The 26894-nt window shown below is 48.6% G+C and overlaps 2 protein-coding genes and 1 long non-coding RNA gene across 3 annotated transcripts; 1 reads left to right on the forward strand and 2 right to left on the reverse strand.

The window, feature by feature from the left end:
• Positions 1 to 855: 855 nt before the first annotated feature.
• On the reverse strand, positions 856 to 15087 carry COPS3 (COP9 signalosome subunit 3). The gene is made up of 12 exons (XM_069869726.1): positions 14966 to 15087; positions 12402 to 12531; positions 10595 to 10707; positions 10446 to 10495; positions 9518 to 9610; positions 8650 to 8829; positions 7740 to 7880; positions 6416 to 6589; positions 5448 to 5534; positions 4996 to 5109; positions 4336 to 4416; positions 856 to 4085 (listed from the first exon to the last, which is right to left on the reverse strand). Exons 1-12 carry the CDS (start codon positions 15018 to 15020, stop codon positions 4032 to 4034), a joined length of 1272 nt encoding a protein of 423 aa, XP_069725827.1. The 5' UTR covers positions 15021 to 15087; the 3' UTR covers positions 856 to 4031.
• Positions 15088 to 18175: 3088 nt separating this feature from the next.
• Positions 18176 to 18625, reverse strand: LOC138727446 (uncharacterized). The gene is made up of 3 exons (XR_011338559.1): positions 18513 to 18625; positions 18310 to 18411; positions 18176 to 18207 (listed from the first exon to the last, which is right to left on the reverse strand). It is a non-coding gene; the product is annotated as an uncharacterized lncRNA (long non-coding RNA).
• Positions 18384 to 24334, forward strand: NT5M (5',3'-nucleotidase, mitochondrial). Its single transcript, XM_069869861.1, has 5 exons — positions 18384 to 18780; positions 20461 to 20561; positions 21039 to 21099; positions 21493 to 21607; positions 21808 to 24334. Exons 1-5 carry the CDS (start codon positions 18514 to 18516, stop codon positions 21963 to 21965), a joined length of 702 nt encoding a protein of 233 aa, XP_069725962.1. The 5' UTR covers positions 18384 to 18513; the 3' UTR covers positions 21966 to 24334.
• Positions 24335 to 26894: the final 2560 nt, after the last annotated feature.

The following is a 26894-nucleotide window of genomic DNA, read 5'->3' on the forward strand; positions in this document are numbered from 1 at the left end:
GCGGGGATCACGTGACGGGAGGATCATGTGAGCCGCGCACCCGGAAGGGGACGCGGGGCGGGCTGCGCGCAGGCGGCTTCGCTCTCGGGCCACGCCTCGGTGCGAGCGCCGGCCCTGCCCAGCCCGCGCTTTAAGGCCTTAAGCCAGTTCGAACGTAAGGGTAGGAACCTCCCAGGGGCTCGCTCTTCTGAGCAACTTGCGCTTAAATCCCCCCAAAAATGAGCTATCAGCGCTACCACCACCTCTGGATCCAAGCAGCCACACGTGGACTAATGATGCCCCTGAAGAAAACGATACTCCGAGAGTTAGCAAGACAGATAATTATTCACAGAACGGTTTGGGTTGGAAGGGACCTTAAAGCCCATCCAGTCCCACCCCTGCCATGGGCAGGGACACCTCCCACTGGATCAGGGGCTCCAAGCCCCATCCAACCTGGCCCTGAACACCTCCAGGGATGGGGCAGCCACCACTGCTCTGGGCAACCTGAGCCAGGGCCTCCCCACCCTCATAGTAAACAATTTCTTCCTAAGATCTTATCTAAATCTACCCTCTGCAAATAGAACTGTTTGATTAGCGTCCATCTAATCCTGGAGCCCATCTTGGCCAAGGACCAGTAAGGAAGAGACACCGATTGCACAATAACTATTTCTACTCCAAATAGTTCAGGGGCACTCTGAACAGCCACCAGCAGAGCTTGGACAACTCCTGAGCCAAGGGCACTGCCACACATATCCAACAACCAGCAGCTTCCCACCAGCCAGAATCACATCCTGAGAAGCGTGAAGAACAAAAGACCCCCCCAAAAAATAAGGAAAAGTCAAATACAAAAGACCTACTATCTCATTCAAGACAAACTAAAGAAGAAGGACTCATTTGTTATCTTTATTTTCCAATAGTACATTTAAACAACTTCTCAGGACTAACCTCCTTGGCCAGTGTGGCCATGCAGAAAACATTTCCTACGTTACACAGATTGCCTGTGACAGCACATAGACCGGGTGGCGGTTGTCCTGTAGAAGAGAGAAGGAGGCTGTGGAGGAGGAGGCAGCTGGAGCTACGTAGAAGCATGTGGCGCAATGACAGTGCTGCAGCGGTGTTAGCAGAGGTCACCGACTGGGGCTCCTCAGGGGCACAGAAACAGGAGGGGATGTCGTACACCAACAGCTTCTGACCAAAACACCTTAATAACTAATAACGACTGAACTAGAGACCCCTCCTGTGGCTACCAAGTGCAGTTGCATGTCTAGTGCTACCCTCAGAACTGCTTTTTAGATCCTTCCTAATTAAGATGCATGAAAACCAGAGTTAGGTATCAAAGCAAGCACTCAGTATTCTGTGAGCACATCTGGTGGCCATGTATGATGGGAAGAATCAGCATAGGACCTCTGAGAGTCCCAGCTTGGAGGCACATAGCACACTGTTCTTAAATTTGATCAAAGGTCCTCCCCTGCAATAAATACAAATTAAACCCAGAAAGCTCAAGTGCTGTCAAAGCGTCTCAGCTGACCATGGGCCATGCAATTAGTTCAAAGACTTGAAGGAGCTACTTCATTAAAAATCTGACTTAATTTCAACAGTATCAAGATTTGCAGATGCCAGACCGTAGCTGTTTATAAAACTGTTACTTAAAAGCCCTTCCCTGAAGCACTTTCGGTGAATGCTTTATCTACTGATTCTACAGGTGGGACCTGACTTTGAATTTCCAACAGCAATCAGAGTTTAACAGCCCAACTACGCACGTCAGAAAAGGAACCTTAGCAGGTCTCTTAACTGTAAAAGCATTTGCCCTCTAAATCAGATGAAGAAAAATAGTTTCAAGTGATACATTACACTGTTAGATAGGGATTTTTACCATTCTTTTGATGTGTAGAATGGATTTATTTCATCTACTTTAGGCAAAAAAAGAAGAGAAGAAAATAGAGCTGCTATTTTCCAGCCGCACATATCAATTTGCTTTTAATTCCACTGCTGGAAAGCCATCCTGAGACTCTCAGCAGGCAAGCTCACGCTCACCAGCAGGAACCAGCGGTGTAAAAGCTCAGCTACTGTGGACATTTCTGGTTCTCCAGCTTCACAAAAGCACCTTGCATACATTCCTCCCCCACAGGAGAGCCCTCATCGATGCAAAGGGAGCCATCCCCATGCCTGCATGACCAGCAGGCTGGGCTCAGCCATTCATGGTCCCTTCCGACTGCCGCACATGACTGTCATCACTCCAATAACCCAGCTTTGTGCTCAAGCCTGCAGCATCACTCATCTAATTTAACACTTCCACAGTACCAGAGCGGAAAATTGCATACAAGAATGTTCAGCATTGAAATCACTGCAGGATTAACTAGGAAGAAACCTTCAAAAATCATAAATATCTTTAATAACCAGACTGGTAAGGCAAGTTATGAAAAAAACCTCTAAGATTCTGCTTTAAAACCATGTGTAAGTCACCTTCAAAGACGGAAGTCTCTGTGATAGGAAGCACAAGGACTCAATAGTGAGCTACTAACACTATGCACCTATTCTGTGTTTGACACTAAACTGCTATTTCAGACTTAAAAACGTCATTTACCACCTAGAGAACAAGCTGGGGACAGATCTCTGCTGGCAGCAAGCATTCTGCTGTCACAGAGGGTCTGCTGGAATTAAGAGCAATTTTAAGTGAAAACCCCACCAGTTCTGTATCAGCGTTGGAAGCACAAACGGATTGTTTTCAGTCACGGGTAACACATAAGCTTCACATGGCAAGAGCCACAAGAGCTTAGCTCCCTCTTCGGCTCCTGAAAGAAAGCTGGCAGGTTAGCAATAGCAAGCAGCTCCTAGTCAGGTGTTTAAGCAGGAAGCACTGGATGCTGAGCTTCTCACATTCTGACTTGTTGACAAGTTTATTTATGCCAAATAGCAGGAGATTGGCACTGACATGAAGTGTTTCAAAGGTGTTTGAACAGTGAGAATCTGTAGATACATGAGAGCTATAGAAAATTAAAGAGCCTGTTGATTTAAGGGGTGGAACACTTAAAGAATCCAACAACAAAGTTCTTCAAAACAGTTAATTAAGAACCAGACAGCATTCCAGCATGTTCACTCCAAATACAATCCTGCATTTTTGAGAGCTGTATGGAATTCTGTTTATGTTCCATGTTGACCAATTTTCTTTGGAAACAAAGTTCTATAGCATTGCCTTCACTTAAACGGATTTCTCCCACAGCCTGTTGAACACCTTCAGGCCAACTGTACAGGAAGAAAAATTTAAATCTCAAGCAACTTCACATCCAGAATCCTCCACACCGAGGCCTCCCAAATATCCATTCGTTGAGGTCTAATCTGTCTGATCCAAGAGCATATGTTATTAGGAGATATTTTGTACCAGAAACTTAAAACCATAAATAGCTCTCATGTATGGATCCCCCACAGCTATTTCTCCTTTTCAGCAAAGCCTCCTCAAAAGGACTCGTCAATAAGCTCATCCTGTTGGAAGAACACAGCTCTTATTTCGTCATTTAACAAACAGCAGGCAGCTACACCGGCCATACGCAAATCATAACGTAGAGAATTTACTTGAACTCCAGCCCTCTCTCCCCACCATACATACGATAAATCCGCACTTTGAGCCAACTTTAAATACAGCATAACGAACCAGTAATTATCTTGGAAGTGAACCAACACTAGTTTGTATTCTTCCCTGAATAACACCTCCTTTTTTTGCAGAAGAGAAAAAAGGACTGCTACAGAAACACAGCAACATTCAAACCCTTTAAAACAAAAGGTAGATTATTTAATGCATTAACGATGTTAATCTGAAGATAAATAAATCCACAACAGACTTTTAAGTTTCTTTTGAGATTTCCTTTTTCTTTGCAGAGAATATTTCTGATATTATACAGTACTGAGAGGGTGTTCTTTTATTTTCTTAATGTCCAGGTGAAAAAATCAAAGCTCAGTTCTCTCTGCTCTCTTCATGGAACTCCTCCATGCCCTATTCCAGGCGTGATTCTTTCATAAGCTTTTACTTGAAAGCGGAGTGGTGAGCAACACTAATTTCAGGAATAACTGGATGGTTTGGTCCCTGAGTCATCTTCTTGAGAGCCCATACTCTGGAAGGGAGAGAGTTATTTCCTTTCAGAAACAGGTCTGAAGGTTTACCTTTGGAGACAGTGCTTCGAAGTTAAGAGGTAGCAAAATAAAGCACATATGAAATAACATGCACTTCCTTTTTTTAAAAAAACATGTTTATCCACATATTATTATTAATACGTAATTAACTGTAAAGACTGACATTTAGTATCGCACATACTCACAGCATTAAATCTCCTACATACTTGTACAAGACATCCTATCAATTACCTTCTGCACAAACTGAGGGTTCACAGTGATCTCTTGATCCATGGCTTTCAGTCGTTCATCAAGCTCTATACATTTCAGCATCTTAAAAACACATATTAAGTTGATTACTTTTTCCAGCTTGCACATGAGCTTCAAGATATTTCACGGCTGTGCTATGCAGAACCAGCAACTTTTGCCATCACATAAGTTCCACATAAAAATGTTCTCATCCCTCATCTCCCACACAAAAGTGTCTGACCACTTTGTACTCTCTAATCTTGATCCACGTCTTCCTAATTATCATTTTTAAGGCCACTGATAGACAGTCTCATGAGCATCAACCACCTCAACCTACAGGCAGGTTACCGACAGCCAGCAGAAGTGACCCTCAAAGTCTAAAATTCTAAAAACAATCTTCCTAATCCATTCAATTCAAGGAACTTCACATTGCCAACAACAAGTAGTCAGTCTACTGAAACAACTCAAACTGCACAAAGACACAACAGAGAGCGCACTGACAGCAACTGACTATTAAAGCCTTTAATTACTGGCATCGTGAAATCATTAAATCAATCTCTTCACTTAAATCGCCTACAGTGGCTTCTCCCAGCAGCTCTCTGTTTAAAGACTATGTTTTTTTGGTAGGAATTCCAAAAGCAGTTAAGATATTAAAAGATTTACCTCCTGATCAATGTTATGAAGCATTGCTGGATTGTTGTATTTTTCAGGATTATCATGGAAACAGACCATACCATCTTTCTGATTAATACTTGCAAAGATTTCACCGTCTTCTATCTGAAATGAGAGAGGGTTTAAAGTAAGGTATCATCATTAAGAACAGGATTTTTGAGTAACTACAACACAGACTCCTTGTGGAATCTTTAGCTTGTTTGCTTTTTATTTCTCAACAGCTTCCTGAAGACAAACGATGCATGCCTTATCTTAGGCAGAAAATATCTTTTAGGATTTTGAGAGAACAATTTACACACCACTGTAGACTGACAGTATTTCATTCACCCTGAAAAAGCATCCCTCTTCAGCCACTCAGAACACGCACTGCCAATCCAAACACTTAAGTCTTACATTGGATCAGTTTTTAAATTAGGATAGTTTAGCCAAGCCACAAGTCTTACCATGTGGAGGACATATTTTTCTGCTTCTTGGGGCCCCGACAACTGCACTCGACTTGCCATGTCTTGTAACGACAATGTTAGAAATGTCTGAAATTTAGAAAGTACCAAACCATTAAAATAAGATGCTAAGAACTTTCCCTGTCAAATCTTCATGGCCTATGCAATCTTATTTTTGAAGTCCAGTGGAAAGAAACAGGTGGAACACAGTTATTACTAATAAAAGCACCATGAGAGTAGAGTTGGTTCTTCTTCCAGTGACATTAACTAGTCATACAATGCACGTACGCAGATCAAGCCAACAGAGCCATTACTCCACATCTAAAATCCTTTTTTAGCCAGACAGTCCTGACCGTGACCTCTTCCTTCCCTTTTCTACATGAATAAAGTGACTGTCCATCCCTTGAATTTCCTTCAATGGATGCGTTTATTGCGTTGCTTCTGAGGTTCATTCTACTGCAACAAACATCATTTGAGCTTTCCAAAAGAAAGCCTTCCCTTGATCACCTTCAAGGATTAATTTGATCTCTCAGCTGAAAGAGCACATCACTTCACAGCTTCTGCTTTTCCTTTTACTTCAAAACCTCCCAAAATCTGATTCACTCATTTTTCTCTAATGAAGTAGACTGTAACATTCAGTTTTCCTATTTTGCAGATAGTGATGAAGGTCACTGGGCACCAGCTCTGAGCTTTTTTTCATCGTGCATGAAAATCTCATGGGCAAACCCGTCTGATAGACAAGAGATATTGAGTCTCCTTTTGAATAATGCATACTGAATGCATACAGCCAACTGAATTGGTTTTCTATATAGATCATTTTAGTCTCATTTGTTTCAGAGACCCAAACCTCAGTTTTAGCTATTTCTCCATGACATTACTACGTTATCATTTTGCTCTGGACTAAGTAATTTTCAGAGATACACTCTAAAAAAAAAACAAATCACAATTTCTCAGTGAAATACCCCCCTTACCTTGGTTAGCCGCTGAATATTCTTTTTGTAGAGAGACGACAAGCATTGCTTAACCAGCCCCATATTGTTATCCCTTGTGAATGTTTCACTGTGTTTGTTCACCAGATTTCGAAGCTCCGAGGGTTTATTGGTTGAATAAACTTGTGCTAATTCATGGTAAGCATTGCTAAGGGGCTGCAATTAGAAAAACGAGAGCCCTTTTTAAAGAAAACAGCGCTCAACCAGCTTCACAAAATCTATTCACTACTTCAACATTAGAAGCCATGCAGACATAAAAGTAAATTTAAGTAGCTCAAGCATCTCATCAAAAATAGGCAATGCCCATAAGTGGCTTTATGGCAATGATACATCCTCCTACACTAAATGTGTATTACTGCAATATCAGATTTAGTAAACATTATCCAAGGACTGTCATCCTCAACCACAAAGCAGCACAGCATAGACAACAAGGAATCAGAGGGTGAACTCTAGTTCACTTGAATTAAAAGGTAATTGTTTAAGCTTGTTTATAATGTCTGAAGTAAGAAGATTTTTGTGACTCTCTAAAATTTTGGTCACAACCCAACAAACTCAGTGTCAAAGAACAACTAACTTCTGAAAGCACATTATTTCCCTAGAAATATCTCGTTAGCAGTTTTGTGTTCCACCCCACAACTCCTAATCAAAATGTGCAGGGACTCCAAACCTGCAGCTTTTTCAGCAGCTTTTACTCTTTATAAAGCTGGAGTTTTGGAACCAACTATTTAGCATTTCATACAGAATCACAGAATAACCAGGTTGGAAGAGACCCACCGGATCATCGAGTCCAACCGTTCCTATCAAACACTAAACCATATCCCTCAGCACCTCATCCACCTGTGCCTTAAACACCTCCAGGGAAGGTGAATCAACCACCTCCCTGGGCAGCCTGTTCCAGTGCCCAATGACCCTTTCTGTAAAGAATTTTTTACGGGTTGATAGTTTTTACAAGGACACAAAATCAAGTGAAATCTGAGTCTTGTTTCAGTTCTAACATACCACGCTATCAAGGGATGTGAGAATATTGGATCACACTGTTTAACTCTAAAGTTTTTGCCAATTTAAGTTGGAAAACCTGTACCATGCATATGAACAATATAGTTTGTTCATAACAGAAGCAGAAGCTGCCAGACAACCTTTAGCTATTGGACACGAGAAAGGCAGCAAGAGGTTGCACACTGGCACATTGTGCTTTATTTCCCATGACCTGCGATGTTAAACAGTACCATCAAATGAGGGTAGAAAATAAGCCATTTACAAATTCAGATTTATTGTTTTATTATTTAGCTGGATTTGCAAGACTTACCTTAATGAATCTACCAACTATCTGGGAAGTGTATTTTGGTAGCTGCTGAACTTTGCCAAGTAGTATCAAAGAAACAAGGATATACTTTTTATATGATTCCAACATAATATGACTGACTGCCATGGCTGGAGTAGTTATTGCCTAAGCAAGTGAGAAAGAAATGGAATAGGAATTTAGTATACTTACTGGTAGATCCTGGGTACTACTGCATTAGCAAAAATCTCAGTTTAAAACTGCATGCAGAAAGGACACAATGACTTTCAGAGAGAAAGCAAAAGCAGCAAATACTGCAACGGCGTTGACAAAGTGTAAATTCCCTCATAAAATCAGCAAGGGCCTTAGCAAAACCACTGACTGTTTTTTCTTTAAGCATATCCAATTGGGAATGTCAGCCTGTAAACTGTTTCAATGTGCGCAGTAAGAAGCAGGCATTTGAAAAATATTTATAGTGAGATAAATTTAACATCAACCTTTGAGTGGCATAGTTTTCTGGTGCAATAGTTACTTGACTGTAAGAGATCTCCTTAAAGGAAAACACCTCTAGCAACTATTATTGTACTACCTCACTTTATACACTAAGGAGAACCACTCGGGCTGTACCCCTCAAAAGAGCTCACAGTGAACACCAACCCACATCAGTTTTTATGGGTTACTGTAATGGAAACACATGCTAAATCAAAAACCTAGGTGAGCAACGAAGAGCAGTGTGGATCTATTAGTAGAATTATATCTCTAAGGTTAAGAATTAAAATACTTGGAGACTGCTTGTGCTTTATACTGGGTTCACAGCTTTAACTGCTGTCCTTGTTGGCAATTCAGAGATGATGCGTTCTCTCAGCATTATTACACATGCTACTTTTGCCTTTCAACTCATTACACTTTAGATTTACAATTTTATATTTAAAATTACCTGTTCATAGAAGTAGAGTGCTCTTTCAAAGTTCTTTAGCCCAGTGTATATCATCCCACCATAGTAGTAGTAGCATAAAAAGTGCTTCGCATCATATGCCCCATTCTCTTTACAAATATCCATCATGTCCACATCTAGATACGGGAGGGCAGGTTTAAAGCATTTTGCTAACAAACAGAGCTACAAGAAAATAAATCAAGTTTTCATAAATTAGCCGTTGCCATTCAAATTTCCGTGAGGAAGAAGCTGCAACTAAATTCATCTAGGGCTACTTAATAAACCTCACTCCTCCAAGAGTGAAAAACCCGTGCATGTCCAGAATGCTCTAACATCAATTATTCATTGTATCATATTTAGAAAACCCTTAATACAGATTGTGAACTGTAATAAATTATCTGAATCCTAAAGAAAACAGACTCTGACAAAGCTGCTTGAAACTCCAGGCCTTCTGGACTACCGCACTGGCAGCACTGAATATTGCACTAAACATTCCTGTCCAACCCTAAATCCCAGGAGCCAGGGAGACAGAAGTGCAAATTCAGGCCACAGACACCGAGACAAACATGCCTTTTGTCAAAGCGGAGCAAAGAGTATCCAGATATTACACTTACACTGCCTAAGTGTGTCTTTTAGCCCAGAGAGAAGGAATGTCAAAGGACTTTCAGACGTTATTGACAGAAGCAAAGATTTGGGGACACCCACCGAACTAGAAGGGGATTTTATTTCAGTATATCACATTATAATTACTGGGAAAAAAGAACAGTTAAAAACCATTTTTACTCTGCAATATGTGAACATGCACACCTCGAAGTGTGATGGCTATTTTATAAGCTTTTACTCTCATAAAAAGCCCTTATGCTCCCCTTACCTGGCAAAGATCTGCGTGTATTGAGGTCAACTGGTTTGTGTTCATCTGCATCTTGTCTATGGCTTGTCTGAGAATGCTAATTCCTCGCAGGGGCTGTCAGAAATTACATCTCTTTCAGACAATTTCTCATAGATGGCAGCACATTGGATCTTATGTTGACACTTACAAATGAAAAATAACACTAATTGACAGATTCCATTAAGTAATAGTTAACTTGAGGTTCCCTTTTTGTAGGATACTGCAGCCTCTCAGAACATAAAATTAACTTTGGCTACACAATTTCTCTTGATAAACTAAACAAAGCCATCAATCCTGCTCCACAAAGCCAACCTCATTGGGAACACAGTAATTTGTATCAATAAGAAATCTTTCTTGACTCCATGACACCATCTCAACTCCCACCAAACAGCAACAGCAAGGTTCTCACCTTGCTCCACTTGGAACAGACTTGATCTCTACTAGATTTCATTAGAATGGCCCAAGAAAGTCAATATCTTAGCAACAAAAACATCAGTCAAGTATTTCCTAATCAAGTTTCCTTTACATGTTAAGGCATTTCACAAAGACTATTGTAAAACACTGGTGAGAACAACACAGTATCATTGATTCACCAGTGCTAATAACTTCTGCAGCTCCCTCCTACTTGCACAAACACAGAAGAACATTCTTAGTACTAGAACTTTCCTGGGTTTGTGCAAGAGACCCTGTTTTCAGGTGACTTTCCCCAAAATTACCTTCCTTATATTTTCCTTAAGGAAATCTTAATATTTTGGTTGAGGTTCACAACCTCTCAGTAAATTTAACAAGTGAAGAGCTGCACAAAAATTCTTTGTGTGAAGTTAGCGGCAAATCTTTATGAACTGAGAGACTGGTAACATCCCCTTTAAGAGCTTGGGTAGTAGCTTATTTGTATTAGATATTTGCTCACCTGTTTTCTCTCCACAAGGGCATTTGTTAACTGGTGGCACAGGCCAGCAACTAAATACAACAAACAAAACAAACAAACAACACAATGAAACATCAGCAATACCAAACTATCAACCACAATATAAAGTCTGACAGTAAAGCTGAACTTACAAGTGTCTGTTGCATATCTAATGTGTTCTCCATTACAAGTGCTGATAAAAAGCTGCACCTGTGAGAATAATGTTTCGAAGTCAGGGATGCTGGGCATAGAAAACTTCACAAACCTAAAACAAAAACAACAACAAAAGGTTTAACACTTAATATTTAGAGATTAGCAAGAAGTCTAGCTTCATCGCTAAGTCCCTGCAGATCCTTGTAGGTGCTTGCAGACAAATCCAAAGCATTCACGACAGATGATGTGCAATCTCCCCAGAGCTGTACAGCATCTGAAAACACACTTTCTGTGCACACCCCCATTCTCAGTCTAGTGCAAGCTACAATTTAGAACAAATTATGGCCAACAAAGATCATTTATGTGGTACGATAGTTATAATCATAAAAGAAACACTGGCTAACCATTTTAATACTTGGGACACACAACTCCTCTGGACACTTTCGTCTGTTCTGCAGCCGTCTCCTGCATGAATGCACTCAAGATTTCTCAGCTACTAAATCATTAGATTTTATCCCTCGATAGGAGCTCTCTCTCTTCCCTTCCAGTTTCTCTCCATCTCTGGTGGTCCCTTAGCACCCTACAGGCAATAGACTAAATGCAGGCGCATCGCTACGTGTGAGTGCGCTCTCCTGAGTGCAATGAAAGCCCTAGCCACGCATCTTGCGGACGTCACAAAACTATACAGAAAACACTGTTTAACACTGCTGGCAGGTGCCTAACCATAACTGCACCTCAGTAGCTGTACATTGTAACATGCAGTTCAGACCCTCTTGGATCATGAGCTGTCCTTCCCCACAAAGCTCATGATTCTCCAGGTTGTGTGCTGCTCCCTTTCCCCATCCCTCCAGCCCTATTCCACCAGCATAGGAGTTTGCCTTGCCAGTTTCTGCCAGGAGAGCTTTCCTATATGCTCTCTCTATTTTTTGAAGAGATTGGATATGTGGATATGTTCAAATACATTTTACATATGATTCCTTTCCTCCACCCGTCTTAATGACCATTTTCATGTACCCATGACACGATTCTTCTGCTAATGCAGTACCGATGCCCAGCTTCTGGTAAATGCCATAATTCATGTTTACAAGATGCTAGTGAACTGTAATATCAAGTGTACCACCTCTCTGTATTACTGCCATTTTGTTTCAAAAGGGTAAGAGAACAAGTACTAGAATTCTGATTTTTTCTCTAAAAGGGAATTTTAAAACAATGGTGGAACCCACAGACGCTTCACTTGCGGTTAGGTACAGCTAGACACCCCCGTTTGACCTTCAGAGCCAACATCCATACCTGGCCTCAACAACACTGAGGCAATTCAAGTATTATCTTAAACTGCAGACAGCAGCCAGAGCCTCGGTGCTGTCTACAGACAAATACCCAAGGGCTGTGATAAGAACCTGTGCTTCACTGGGAAAAATAAAGTGCGTTCCTTCATGCTTACAGTTCAGGTCACTAGTGCCATGATAATCAAGCTTTGAAAGCTAGTTTGGTACCTTTCTGCTGAACACGTATGGAAAAATAAATGTGTAAACAAGATATATTGATACAGCCTTAAGGAAAACAACCCCCCACTACCAGCATTTGACAGTAACGGCATTTACAAGCTCCAGAGGTTTTATTCTTTTGGAAATACAAATTTGCCTTGGTATTTTTATTAATAAAATGTGCATCACCAAAGGAAACCAAGCATCAAGCTAAGAAATGCAGATGGAAAACATTTATGTCCAAAAGAAAAAACATTAGGCTGACAATTCAGCACATTGTCTCAATAGCAAGATATTTAATTAAAAAAAAAGCAACACTTACAAGACAGCAAGAACGCCCAACGAGTGTTCTTGCACATCCAGGGCACCAAGCACTGTATCCAGATGGGAAAGATTTTTTGCTAGCAGTTCTCCACTTTTATTGATCAGTTCACAAAGCTGGGTCATTTGCCCTGAAACATAAAACATGGTTGTCAGGCTCCAATTGCAGAACACTCCTGCATCCCCACCTCGGCACCCTGCTGCACCGTGTGGCCTGAAGAAACATCACACTGAGAACGGATCTTGCTGTAAGATGACAAGCTCTAATTTTTCAACAAGCGAGGTACCCATCGTATGCTTCTTATATGGCGACAGCCAGGCTTCTGGACTTTGGGATCACAGTGGAAGCCCTTGGAATAGAAACACTGCATCAGCTCACCTCATTAACAAGGGGCTTCAGGGCCTTCTACCAACACCGTGTGCACCTCGGCCAAGTCTCCAAGACTTTGTCCAGTGTGCTATGATGCAAAGTTTTGCCTCATATGTATATGGTTTATGCAAACTTGTACCTTGTAGGTGTTGTAAGGGGGGGAAACAGTTCCCTCCCCTTTCTAAACAAACACAATATCAGAGCTTGTCCCTTGCTGCTTCTCATGTGACCTATCCTCTCTTCAGATCCACTCATAAGCATTTTTTTGATGAAGACATTAAAATTACAACTAAGTACCTACAAAAAAAAGGATTTAAAGACCTGTTCTTAAATTTGCTTTGTACAATTAGAACTATAGTGTTAACCTACTTGTGGTGAGCTATGTAAAACAGCATGGAAGACCACTATTTTGAACTACGAAGGTAAGGTAAGACCAAAAATCCTTACAAAGAAAGCAGACTGATCATCATTAACTTCTTTAAAAGTTTCCTTCCCACAACTACTTGAATTAAAACTGCACCTTTCTGAAGCAGAGTATCATTCTAATGTTCAATCCTTGCAGATTAGAGAGAAAAAAACAGAGGCTCCCTCACCCTTACAAAAACCTTCACGAAACGAGGAATAGTGGCTCCATTCAGAGAGATTAACACGGTTCTCAACTCTCTGGCCTTTTCATTTGGAAAAGAAAACCTAGGAAATCCTAGCAATGAAAAGCAGCAGCAGGATGAAAAGTTCCAAATGTAGAACCAGAGCCCAGGAACTCCAGAAATCCATCCCCAAAACAGCTCTGTCTAGAAAGAACTAGGACTCCAAGCTTACACATGGAGAGGAACAGGTCTTCTAAAACAGTCTGTGCTTTGGTAACGATAGTTGAGTCCTGCAAAAATCCCAATTCTGGTGTCCTCCCTAGCAGAGAAACCCACCCACTCCACATCTATCATCTAGCATTCCCCTAAAGAATAGGGCAAAAAGCCACAAACCACCCTCTAACAAAAACACCCACTGAACAATTCACACAGCATAAGCAGAAACACTCACACCAGGTCCAACCAAATGTCAAGACCACCACTGCAAGTGCATGTACTTCTGTACAACCTCCTGACCTCCAGCAGCCTGAATTTACTTTCCCAGGGAGTATGTCTATTTGACTTGTCCCTAACAGGAGAACTTCCATAAAGTCAACTTTTTTTCCCCTTGAACCTTCTGCATCCCCAAAACCATGTAAAAAAGTTCTCCAGCTACACGTTGATGGACAATCGCCTTTTGTCTGGTTTGTACCCGCCTTGTGCAGGTACAGTTTGTCTCTTCTATCTGGTATCTGCAGTAAAAACACTATACAGTTAACAAGTAAAACCAAAGTCAGAGGTAGTTTGAGCTCCACCCAAAGGTAACAACCAGGGATGAAGCCTGGGGCCACAGAGGAAAGCATCAATTTTTGACCAGCACAGGGAGCAAACAACCCTGAGAAACACTCGGAACACATTTTAAATAGCATCCAACCCTGAGAAACACTCGGAACACATTTTAAATAGCATCAACACAGACAGAAAGTTCAAGAACTGGGAAACGCTGCGCCCCTACACAGGAAAATTAGGAGTTTGGCAAAGAAACTGAGGAATTCTAGCTACGGTTATTAAAACCCAGTCTGAACATTTGGCCATGGCAGCTCTGAGGCGGAGTCTCGGACCTCCCAGGCTTCTACCGTGTCCTTGGGAGCCAGCACTTCCAGAATGAATTTAAACCACTCGGGCTGCAGCTCGCCCGCTCACCAGTCCGGCCCCAGTCTAGGCCAGGCAATCCCAGCTACGGTCCCTGGGACGCCCGCTCCTCCTCTCTGGATTTTCACGGCTCCCATTTCGGTTCGACCGCCGAGGCCGACTCGGCTCCGCTCACCGGGGAGCTAAAACGACCCAACTCCTTTCCCTGCCGCCGCCCTGGGAGAGGGCAGAGCCCCCCTGCGCCTGTCAAACGCCACCAGCACCCCTGAGGCCGCCCCTGCCAGCCGCGAGGGAGCCCGAGGGGCGCCAGGCCCGGCCCGACCCAGCGCCCCGGGGAGCCCCGAGGGACCGCGAGCCCCGCCTGACCGAGTCGCCCCGGGCCCCGGCCCGCCCCCCACCGTAGCCGCACGGGGCCTGGCGGGCTCCCCCGGCCGCCGCCACCCCCCTCAGGCCCCGCCGAGCCCCGCTGCCGGTCACCTTGGGCCGAGAGCTGCCGAACGCTGTTCACGAACTGCTCCAGGGCCGACGCCATCTTGGCGGCTGGCGGCGCGGCCGCGCGCGCTGCGGGCGGGGCGCGAGCGGCGCGCGACGGGGCGGGAGGGAGGGGAGAGGAAGGGGGAAGCGACCGCTACGGGCGCTGCCGCCAGCCAGCCAATCAGCGGCCGAGGCGGGCGGTGTCACCGCCGGGCAACCAATCAGCGGGCGCTACGGGCAGCACCACCGCAGCCAGCCAGCCAATCAGCGGCCGATACGGACAGCGCCGCCGCAGCCAGCCAGCCAACCGGCTGCTGCGCCCTCAACTCTCGCGAGAACTACGGGCGCTATGGTAACGGCCGCCTTCCCGCCCTCCTCCCACCCGGAAGCGGCGTCAAACGCGAGCGAGAAGCTGTGACTCAGCAGCGCGGGGGGGCGGGCTGGTGACGTCGCGATGGCGTCACACCCCGGGCCCGTGTCACTCTGCTTCTCGCTCTCATGGGGTTTTCCCTCGTTCCCCAGTGAGGCTGCACCCCCCTGTCTGCCCCCAGTGTGGTTTGAGGTCGTAGAATCATGGCAAACGCGTTGGAAGGGACCTCAAAGCCCATCCAGTAACACCTCTGCCATGGGCAGGGACACCTCCCACTGGATCAGGGGCTCCAAGCCCCATCCAACCTGGCCTTGAGCCTTCCCACCCTCACAGCAAAACATTTCTCCCCAAGATCTCATCTTTCAGCTTAAAACCGATCCCCCTCATCCTGTCCCTGCACTCACCCATCACGAGCTCCTCCCCAGCTTGGGGAGAAGTCGTGGCTGCTCCATCCCTGGAGGTTTTCCAAGGCCAGGTTGGATGGGGCTTGGAGCCCCTGATGCAATGGGAGGTGTCCCTGCCCACATCAGAAGGTGGAACTGGATGATCAGCAAAGCAATGGAGGTGGGAAAGGGTCTGGAGCACAGGGGTTATAGGGAGTGGTGGCCTCAAATTGTGCTGGGGAGGTTTAGATTGGATATATTATTTACTGGAAGAGTGGTGGAGTATTGGAAGAGGTAGAGTCTCCATCCCTGGAGGTGTTAAAAAAATCCATTTAGATGTGGGCTGGTGGTTGGACTGAATGAGCTTAGAGGTCTTTTCTGACGTTAATGATCCTAAGGCCCCTTCCAACTAAATCCATTATATGATTCCATGATTTTAAGTCAAGGCTTAGCTGCAAAAATCACTGCATTCTGTATGCCCCAAACCACATCCATGTGCCCCAACCACGTACCCAGCCCCTGCTCCAGGCAGGGATGGGCATGGGGGACAGACGGGATGTCAGGAGGGTATGGAGCGGGTGAAGTAGGGTGGAGCAGCTGAATGGAGACAGAGGAGGTGAAGGGTAATGTAGCTGGCGATGGGAGATGGAGCAGAAGAAGGAGGGTAGAGGGGGAGAAGGGAGATGGAGCAGAAGAAGGAGGGTAGAGGAGGAGAAGGGGGATGGAGCAGCAGAGGAGAGATGCAGCAGCAGAGGGCAAATGGAGCAGCAGAAGTGGGATGGAGCAGCAGAAGGGACATGGAGCAAATGAAGGGAGCGGAGTAGATAGATGAAGGGGGGATGGAGGAGGCAAAGGGAAATGGAGCAGCAGAAGGTGGATGCAGCAGCAGAAGGGGGATGGAGGAGGTGTAGGAGGACAGAGAGGGCCATGGGAGATGCAGCAGGTGAATTGGGATGAAGGAAGCAAAGGGGGATGGAGCAGGCAATGGGGATGGAGTGAGTGAAGGGGGATGGAGCAGGTGAATTGGGATGGAGGAGGTGAAGGGAGATGGAGCAGGTGAAGGGGGATGGAGCAGGTGAATTGGGATGGAGGAGGCGAAGGGGGATGGAGCAGGTGAATTGGGATGGAGGAGGCGAAGGGGGATGGAGCAGGTGAATTGGGATGGAGGAGGCAAAGGGAGATGGAGCAGCAGAAGGTGGATGCAGCAGCAGAAGGGGGATGGAGGAGGTGTAGGAGGACAGAGAGGGCCATGGGAGATGCAGCAGGTGAATTGGGATGAAGGAAGCAAAGGGGGATGGAGCAGGCAATGGGGATGGAGTGAGTGAAGGGGGATGGAACAGGTGAATTGGGATGGAGGAGGTGAAGGGAGATGGAGCAGGTGAAGGGGGATGGAGCAGGTGAATTGGGATGGAGGAGGCGAAGGGGGATGGAGCAGGTGAATTGGGATGGAGGAGGCGAAGGGGGATGGAGCAGGTGAATTGGGATGGAGGAGGCAAAGGGAGATGGAGCAGCAGAAGGTGGATGCAGCAGCAGAAGGGGGGTGGAGGAGGTGTAGGAGGACAGAGAGGGCCATGGGAGATGCAGCAGGTGAATTGGGATGAAGGAAGCAAAGGGGGATGGAGCAGGCAATGGGGATGGAGTGGGTGAAGGGGGATGGAGCAGGTGAATTGGGATGGAGGAGGTGAAGGGAGATGGAGCAGGTGAAGGGAGATGGAGCAGGTGAATTGGGATGGAGCAGGTGAATTGGGATGGAGGAGGCAAAGGGGGATGGAGCAGGTGAATTGGGATGGAGGAGGCGAAGGGAGATGGAGCAGGTGAAGGGGGATGGAGGAGGTGATGGGAGATGGAGCATGCGATGGGAGACACAGCAGGTGAATTGGGATGGAGGCGGCGAAGGGGGATGAAGCAGGCAATGGGGATGGAGTGGGTGAAGGGAGATGCAGCAGGTGAATCGGGATGGAGCAGGGGATGGGAGATGGACTGCGCAGGTGAAGGGGGATGGAGCAGGCAATGGGGATGGAGGGGTGAAGGGAGATGCAGCAGGTGAATCGGGATGGAGCAAGGGATGGGAGATGGATGGCGCAGGTGAAGGGGGATGGAGGGGTGAAGGGAGATGGAGCAGGCGAAGGGGAATGGAGCAGGCGATGGGAGATGCAGCAGGTGAATTGGGATGGAGCTGCAGGGGCTGAGCGGGGCCGGGGGGGCCGTTCCGCCGCCGCCGGTGCCGCTTTAAGGCGGTGCCGCCGCTCGCTCGGGCACCGGGAAGAGGAACTGGGCTTTGCACTGCCGGGTCGGGCGGGATGGGGCGGGCGGGGGGACAGCTCGGCTCCTTGCATCCCCCCTGCATCCCCCCCTGCATCCCCCCCGGCTCCTTCCTCCTGCTGCAAGGGGACGGGCTTGCCAGGGCTGCCTGCTTGCGGGGTGCGTGCTTGAAATAAAGCGCCCTCCCCGACTAGAGATCCCCCCATCCCCTGCCCTAAGTCCCCCATTCCCTCTTTCGATCCCTCCTCCCCACCTGGAGGACCCCCATCCCCTGTCCTGAGCCCCCCCCCACCTGCAGAACCCCTCCGTCCCGTGCCCCAAGCCCCCCATACCCTATCTGAGCCTCCCCTCTCCACCTGGAGCTCCTCCATCCCCTGCCCTGAGCCCACCCCACCTGCAGACCCCCCCATCCCCTGCCCCAAGCCCCCCATACCCTGTCCTGAGCCTCCCCTCTCCACCTGGAGGTCCTCTATCCCCTGCCCTGAGCCCACCCCACCTGGACATCCCCTTATCCCCTGCCCCAAGCCCCCTCCACCATGATTTTGCTCAGCAGCTTCTTGCACCTTCGGCCTCGGTGCTGCGTTGCCCCATTTGCAGGGCTGGGCAGGGGGCTCGGCCCCATAGCGGGGTCCCGCAGGACTCTGCGGGTGCTGGTGGACATGGATGGGGTGCTGGCCGACTTCGAGGGAGGCTTCCTCAAGAAGTTCAGGGCCAGATACCCCGACGAGCCTTACATTGCCCTGGAGGACCGGAGAGGCTTCTGGGTGTCGGAGCAATACGGGCGCCTGGGACCCGAACTGAGCGTGAGTCTCTGCATCCCCTGGCTCTGCGCGTGGCTCTTGTGTCCTCGATTCTGTCCTGCCCTGTGGGACCCAGTGGCCCCCAGCTCATGGATGCGGGTCTGGGGAGGGCTGTGGGTGCTGGCTGGAGCTCCCACCAAAACACAGGTACAGGAGGGCTTCCAGCAGTGCTTCTTTACCCAGAAATGCAGCATTTTTCATGCACACCCACCTCTTTTCCCTGCATACATGGATGGAGGTAGATGCAAGGAAAAGAGGTCTTTGAACATCTGATTGTTTTAAAATTCTGCAAATTGCATAGTTGTTTTTTTTTTCCTAGGTCTGATTTGGCTAAGCTGCATGCATTGATACTGTTCCTAAATGGATTATTTAGTTGTTCAACAGCAATGTGAGGGGTGGAACACAGCAGAAAAGTTGAGAGCAAATCATGCTATTGATGCTTTGTGTGAGGGCTTATTTACAATTGAAACAACCCTAAGCCCTCCCATGCCTGAAAAGTATTAATTTTAATAATTAAAGCCTAAAAGCAGAAGCTGTCTTTATGCTGTACTTTATCATTCAGTGAAGGGCCAAGTGCTGCAGTTTCAGCCTCTACAAGTTTCCCATCTCGATGGGATGTCTGTGCTCTCATCTACGGATTGCAGTTGCCCTCATTGAAACGTGTCACAGCCAACAGAATTACCCTTGTCCTCATGGTATGATGGCTACAAGGAGAGGAGCCTCAATAAGGTCCTGGGCTCTCGCATTAGCAAAGTCTTAAACTGCTTGATGAGCTGAAGGAATAACGTGTCTTCTCTAGTTGGGGTTGATGAAAGGGAAATGGAGGACATCATTCATGCAGTAAGGCAGATGCTAAAAGTTTGGCAGGGCTAATGCATGATAATTCTTTTTTCCCCTTGATCTTAACTACTTTGGATGTGTTAAATGAAGCGAGCTCATCTTGTGCCTGTTGTGATCACGTAAAACAACCAAAGCCTTGGGCTGAACAACTAGCAAAACTTCTGCAGACCAACCTCAGGGCAGTCCTGATTTCACCCGTGCTTTCCGACTAGGGATAAAGAGAACAGGAGCTGCTCTGTGGCTACAGGCGCATGGATCATTCCAGTGTTCCTTCATCAGAGAACACTATCAACCTGGCAGAGGAGACCAGAAAACAGGAGCCAGAGTTCAGTTAGCTGAAACTCCCAGCTCTGAAAGAAAAACAGCAGCTCAGCAATGCACTGAGCACACAGACCTGGAAAGATGGGGAGCTCTGAATAGGCAGGGAAGTTGCTTGTGGGGAGAGATAAGAAGAAGGAAATCAAGGTTCTGTTCTGCCTGGCACATGGTGGGATTCCAGGCTTGGGGAATTTTTCCATCTGCTGGGCAGCATCCTGGCAATGGTGCCACAGGGAGTTATTCTGACTCTGAGAGCCGAGCTAGTCTTTTCTTCAAGATGAGCTTAGTTCTTCCCCCATCGAGCTTGATTGCAAAATGCTTTTTGACATAAGTGGAAGTAGAATAGCTACGGAAGTCCTTGCTGTAAGAAAACACTTCAGAAGGTTTGAAGTGCTTTGCTGTATCAGGCCGTGTTTCTCAGATGGCTCTTGTGCAGCTACAGTCCTAGCAAAGGGTGGGGAAGATGCACATGCCAGGAGAAGGGTTGCAAGAAGCCCTGCAAGTAACCTCTCTTTCCCCTCGCAGGAGAAAGCGATCAGCATCTGGGAATCCAAGAACTTCTTCTTGGAGCTGGACCCGCTTCCTGGGGCTGTGGAAGCTGTGAAGCAAATGGCAAATTTGGCAGAGTGAGTAGGAACTTGCCTGTGGTATTTGGGGATGGACCAGGGAGCAGCATTGGCTTAGGCTCATCTGCCTTCTGGCAGAAGCACCGAGTACAATATCAGCATTATAAATACCTCCTGGCCCACCAAGCATGGCAGGAAAGAAAGCTTTGAGTCCTGGTGTAGCTGCCAAGACAATCAGCCATGTGCAGCCTCTTTCCTTCAGCTTTCTGCTCCCAGCAAGGATGGTGAAAAGAGGAACGTGCTTGTGCTGCAGGTGTGGGTACACGTCCTGGGAATGGGGCCCTGTGAGATGGGGGATTATTGCCTTAATTCACCCCTGCTTGATCTGTTGCAGGGGGTCTGCTTTGGGTTCCTGCCTGCTCGGGCACTGAGAGGGGTCTGCAGAGGCAGCTGGGTGCACTTCAAGGGGGAGCAGGGTCTTGTTGACATACTTGGCCATGGAGTGACACCCTGCCCCTGTTTCTTTCCTTGTGGCAGCACTGATGTGTTCATCTGCACAAGCCCAATCAAGAAGTACTTCTACTGCCCTTACGAGAAGGTGAGGAGGTCTGAATCCCAGCTCCCTATCCTGTATTGCCGGGTGAAAGGAAGGTGACCCCTGCGTGCCTCTGCTTGTAAAACAGCAGCAATATTTCCTTGCTCTATCAGTTCTGTTCCTGAGCATCTTTGCAGAGTGGCAGGTCCACTGTTGGCCGAGCTCTGCCATTTGCATGTACTGAGTTGCTTGGTCTTAATATGATATAAAAAGCTGCTTGGTTTTAAAAGAACTTGTCCTGCAGCAGCATCTGAATCCTTCACATTAATGAACTTATTAAGCAAAATATCCTCCTTGCATGGAGGCCAGGGCTCTTGTCGGGCTCTGCTGAGCTGCCCCTGCCTTGTCCATCAGCCTTCCCATGCCTGTGCTCACCACTCGCCCCTCACCTTCCAGTACGCCTGGGTGGAGAAGCACTTTGGCCCCGAATTTCTCGAGCGGATCGTTTTGACGCGAGATAAGACGGTGGTTTCTGCTGATCTGCTTATAGACGACAGACCTGATATAACAGGTGAGGGAGGTGTGGGATGGTGGGAGTGACTGGAGGTAACCCCAAGGGCCAGATGACATTGGGGGGTGGTAGGTGCTGGTCCCTTCTGGCTACTTAGACTCTCCATAGGGGTTTGTGAACACTCTTTATGGTGGAGCAAAGTTGAGCTCTGCATCTTGCAGAGGAGTTGTCCAGAGAGCTGACCTCACCTTGCTTTGCAGGGGCTGAGCTGAACCCCAGCTGGGAGCACGTGCTCTTCACAGCCTGTCACAACAAGCACTTGCAGCTGAAGCCCCCCAGCCGCAGGCTGGAGTCCTGGACCGACGACTGGAAGGCCATTCTGGACAGCAAACGCCTACCACCCTGCCGGACCACCTAAACCCTGGCCTCCTGCAGCCACCCGCTTGTGTCCCCGTGGAGGCCTGCTGAAGACTGAAACCCCAGATGGACAGACAAAGGGATGCTGTCCCTGCTGTGGAGAGGAAGAGAGGGGGGACCTGAAGTGCCAAAGCCACCTGGACCCAGGGAGTGGATCCCATCCCGGCTGTTCCACAAGGGACCAGCAGCAGCATTGGCCCTGTGGGCCTGGCAGCCCAGCTGGGGGGCATTTCCCAGCAGCTCTGGGGGTCTCTGTGCTGCATCTACACCCCTGATGATGCCAGCCCAGTGTTTCTGATGGATCTGGTCACCCTCAGCGTGTTGCTGCCCTTGAAAGGTGCACCACGTGGCACACACTGGCTTGCCATCCTCTTCTCTGTGTTGCAGTCAGGGATTGTGCAGGTGGCTTGTTGTGTCCTCACAGGTTTGCAAACCAAGGGGCTGCCTTGGGGGCTTTTCCCTCCAGGCCAGCACCTGCATTCGGGGAGAGGAGCAGCTGGAAGGGCAGCAGGAGCTGGTAAACGCTGCCCAGGCTGCCTGCTCTGCTGTGCTCTTCCTTGCAGCCAATACAACAGGACAGCTACAGACTTTCCTGTGGGAAGAGTCCCTGCAGCAGGATATGGGACAGTACCACTCATTCTGTGGATCTGGCGGTGGGGAGGGAGCCCTGAGGCACTGTCACACCTGAGATGTAGCCGTCTTCCAGCTGGCAGGAGGGCTCCCTGCTCACCCTCGTCCCTGAGGAGCTGCCACAGCTTTGGAGCTGGGGCTTTAGAGCTGATTTGGGCTGAAGAGAGGGACTTTTCTCACACTCATTGCTTGTGGGCTGCTAACCCGGGACATCGCTGGGGCAGCGAGCAGGCTATGGCAGCGTCGGTACCAGCCCTTCCTAGGACTGGGCTGGTGCAAGGGTGCTGTGTCCTATGCAGCTGTGCCCACCACCACTGACAGATGACTCTGCTGGAACTGCTGAGCTCTGGGAGCAGCCAACACTGCTGGGAAGCTGCACCTGGGCATTGAACAGGGAACGTTTGGACCAAGGGGTAGCTCCAAGAGGGATGCTTTTGGCATAGCTTTGCTCACAACCTCTTCATTCCCTGCCCAGCTTGTTCCTGTACCAGCCTGACCTTGAACAGCAGGGATTCAGCTGGTGCCAGCAGCAGCGCTAAAAAGCAGCGGCTGCAGCTTTTCCAGCCGGCTGTGGAGAAAAGCCATCCCAGCTGCTGGGGAGAGCTGGGTGTCCAGCTATGGGAGCTGGTGCTGGGCTGCTCCAGGCAAAGTCCTAGGGATGTGCTGGGCACGTCAGGGCTGCTGTGTGTCATCACTGACATGGCAGAGGCCACGTGGCCCTCGCTGTCCATCATGCTGTCCGGCATCCCAGTCCGTGCTCCCGCTCTGCTGGCCCAAGGACTTGTTGACTGAGAGAGTAAATTCCCCACTGGGACACATAGCCCGATGAGCAGGGGCAGTAGCCAGGGCTTGGCCAGGGTTAGCCACCCTGCACTGCTTGCTCACACTTTTGTCTTGCCTCTCCTCTCTCCTATGGGCCCCCATCAGCAAAAACCTGTGAGAGCTCAAAGTCACATAGCCAACACATAACCTATTTCAGCAGCTGCTAGCCCCCGCTGTATCTGGGAGCAGGAAAGGCTGCTGAAGTCAGTGCTTCCAAGTCTGTGCCTTCCCCAGGTGCTGCGATGCCAGGGATAAAGCCTGCATTGTCGTGGGTCTTTCTGAAAGCTGCCCTGTCTCTTGGGATGGGGCGAGTCTGTAAAGATGGCACAGTTGGCCCTTGGCAGTGGGAGTTACATACCACAAGGATTTTTTTTTTTTAATCTTTTTCTGTTTAAACCACTTGTGTGCTTCTCTGGGTGGTGAGTTTGGTTTGGGAGGTGTATTTGCGAGGGTTGTTTGCAATGTGCAGCCACCTGAGAGGCCGTGCCCTGGCCAAGAGCTGCGTCGGCCGGAGGCGTTGCAGACAGGGATCTGGGACTGCAGGTGATGAGCGCTGTGGGCAGCCTTTACGGCTGCTGAGCATCCCGTACCCCTTGGCTCTGCTGGAGCCCTGCTCACTGCCAGCCCCTCTGTGCAGCTGGGGTGGCCTTGTGGTGCTGAAGCTGGTTTTTTGGGTTTTTTTTCCCAGCAACACCATTTAAATATGAGTTGCCCAAGCTTTCCAGAGCCTTCATGCTGCCCATCCTCGAGCCAAAACTGGAGCTGGCACATTGTTACAGCAGCTGCCCAAACCAGCCTGAGACTGGGGTGGACCTGAGGGATGCGGCTTTCTGGGGGCCAGTGGGTCTTTCCCCCTTGGTGGGACCTGTGATGCTGGAGACACCGTATCAGTTTATGCCAAATATACTTGAAAGCAAAGCTGGTGTTTCTCATGTGTGAGACTGATTTAACGCATAGAAATCCTGTGCAGGCGAGCTGGCCTGTTTGCACCTGCCAAGCTCGGGATCAGGAGGCAGCTCCATCACCCGACAGACTGGCCCTTTCAATATCCAAGCCTTTCTTGGGCAGTTAAGAAGCACAGAGCTTTTATTTTTAAGTGTATATCTATAAAACCGAGGCCAGTGAGGAGCACTGCAATAAACACTGGGTTTTATTGGCATCCACCTTGGGTTTTGCACTTTCCCACCTGCAGCTCTGCCCTCTGTGTGGGGCTGGAGGGTTCCACCCTTGGGCTTTGGCAGGTCTCAGCGTTCAAAAAGCCTAAAACCAGCCCCCAGCAGTGTCATTGCCCTGTGAGGCCAAGTCCCCGTGGGCAGAAGAAGCCAAGGGGTCGTCTTGGGTAGTGATTAGCTTCCTAAAGATCTTTTATGATGAATAAAGCTGTAAAGCGTCTCTCCTTTTGGGCCACAGAGCAGAAGCTATAAAAGAGGCTGGAATTCTTATAGGCTGTTTCTCTGGGGTTTTGTACCTCGTCCATCACTGCATGTTGCTCCACATTCACACCTGGTGTCCAAATAACTCAGAGACAGTGCGAAGCCTGGCGCAACTACCTGAAAGGAGGTTGTGGAGAGGAGGGAGCTGGGCTCTTCTCCCAAGTGACAGGGGACAGGACGAGAGGGAATGGCCTCAAGCTCCACCAGGGGAGGTTTAGGCTGGACATTAGGAACAAAATTTTCATGGAAAGGGTCATTGGGCACTGGAACAGGCTGCCCAGGGAGGGCATTAAGTCCCCTTCCCTGGAGTTGTGTAAGGGACGGGTGGATGAGTTGCTGAGGGACATGGTTTAGTGATTGATGGGAATGGTTGGACTTGATGATCTGGTGGGTCTTTTCCAACTTGGTGATTCTATGATTCTATGAAGGGGGAGACTGAGGACCACAGGGGCAGTGGGTGGTGTGGGACAAAGCCAGGGCAGGGGGCAGGGGATGAGTCACCAAATACGCAGGAGGGGAAGAAGTGGAGGCAGCGATGGCTCAGCCGGACAGGGCTTTGCTTCTGCAGGGCCACCGTGCCCGATGCCGGGAGAGAAGTGGGATGGTGCCCAGGGTCACTGCTCAGGGCCAAGGTCCAGAGCCCAGCACTGCCCATCGACAGACGTGTCGATGCAGGAGAAATATCCACTAGAGGGGACTGTGCGATCGTGTGTGCGAGCGTGCAGCTGCCAGCCCAGCAGCAGAGCAGAATGCGGCTCCTCCAGCCCTCAGCAATCCTGGTTATCCCAGCCTGGGCTCCCAATGCCCTCTGCATCCCTCCCACCGGGCGCTGCAGCCTGGGGGCACAGCTTACCCAGGGCCAACTGGAGCACCAGGGGGTACTGGGAAGGCAGTGGGAGCTGCAGGCACCGGGAAATACGCTGGGATACACAATACACAATACACAAGGGCTTAAGCAACGCACTCCCCAGAGAGGAATAAGGCTTCCCTTGCCCCAGCAGTGCTGAGGAGCCCAGATCAGAGCCCACGGTAACGGGCTGCATCAACTTTCCTGTGTCCTCTGGGGCTCCTGGCAAAGATCCTGCAAAAATGTTTGTTCGTGACTGTGTTAGCAAACACTCTTGTGGAACATGTTGTGTTTAGACGTGAACGTGCCACCCTCTCCGTGCCTCCCCAGGGCTGAGCCCATGGGCAATGTGAGGCTGAGGCTCACGGCTACTGAAAACCAGCTGACGCTGTGCCCACACGCCGCAACCGGCAACCCCAAGCATGAGGCCACCTTGCCTGCCATTCCCACCAACTACCAAACCTTGCCAGCAACACCCCACCAGCAGCCCAGCTCCTTCCTGGAGGGTCCCAGCTCACTGTCCTGGAGCAGGGATGCAGTGGAGGGAAGGGTTTGACCGTGATCTCCAGGGATCCTATCCAGCTCCATAAATACACCTCACTGGGGAGGACACTGGTCTCAGGCCACCTCAAAGGCAGACACCTCCGGAGCTGAGCTTGCAAACCCCACTCCCATGGCCACCCCAATAGGTTTGAGCCTGTCCCCACCCCCAACTCCCTCTTTACCCATTCATCCCTGGATACAGAGGGTGCCTTGGGGACATGGTGCTGCTCCTCTTGCAGAACAAACTCACCCTGAATATACAGTTTTAAACTCTAACTTGGCAGACTTCGGGGGAAGTTGCTTTGACTGCGTCTGGTGCAAACCCAGCCCAATACCCCACGTCCCAGAGCCTGCGTTCAGCATCCCCAGGTGGCTAGGACTGGAGCTGTGTTGTTCTCTTGAGATCCAGAAAAGGGAGAGTAAGAGCAGCAACCAAAAGGCTGTTAGTGAGATGTCGGTAGAGAGCGTTGGAGGTCTGTGGAAACACAGCCGGCTCTCCCCGAGCCCCACAGGTCCCTTGTGACCTGCTCAGTACCTGTGGTGCGTTTGCTATGCCCTGGCTGGGCAGCACTTGCATTTCCTTCAGCCCTGGCACACCAGCCGGTGATGGCAGCGGTGGCAATGAGTCATCCAGTAGCTCCCAGAACAGCTCCAA

This window comes from Phaenicophaeus curvirostris, chromosome 16 (genome assembly GCF_032191515.1).
Source record: "Phaenicophaeus curvirostris isolate KB17595 chromosome 16, BPBGC_Pcur_1.0, whole genome shotgun sequence".
NCBI classification, from domain to species: domain Eukaryota; kingdom Metazoa; phylum Chordata; class Aves; order Cuculiformes; family Cuculidae; genus Phaenicophaeus; species Phaenicophaeus curvirostris.

What these genes read in the sequence shown, in the direction of transcription:
- COPS3 (XM_069869726.1), bottom strand. Translation starts at nt 15,020, where the DNA reads ATGGCGTCGGCCCTGGAGCAGTTCGTGAACAGCGTTCGGCAGCTCTCG. An exon ending in TTGGGCGTTCTTGCTGTCTT is followed by an intron (nt 10,708 to 12,401) that starts GTAAGTGTTGCT and finishes TTTTTGTTTTAG; the next exon opens with GTTTGTGAAGTTTTCTATGC. An exon ending in TTCATAACATTGATCAGGAG is followed by an intron (nt 4,417 to 4,995) that starts GTAAATCTTTTA and finishes TGTGTTTTTAAG; the next exon opens with ATGCTGAAATGTATAGAGCT.
- NT5M (XM_069869861.1), top strand. Translation starts at nt 18,514, where the DNA reads ATGATTTTGCTCAGCAGCTTCTTGCACCTTCGGCCTCGGTGCTGCGTT. An exon ending in TCTACTGCCCTTACGAGAAG is followed by an intron (nt 21,100 to 21,492) that starts GTGAGGAGGTCT and finishes CTCACCTTCCAG; the next exon opens with TACGCCTGGGTGGAGAAGCA. An exon ending in CGACAGACCTGATATAACAG is followed by an intron (nt 21,608 to 21,807) that starts GTGAGGGAGGTG and finishes CTTGCTTTGCAG; the next exon opens with GGGCTGAGCTGAACCCCAGC.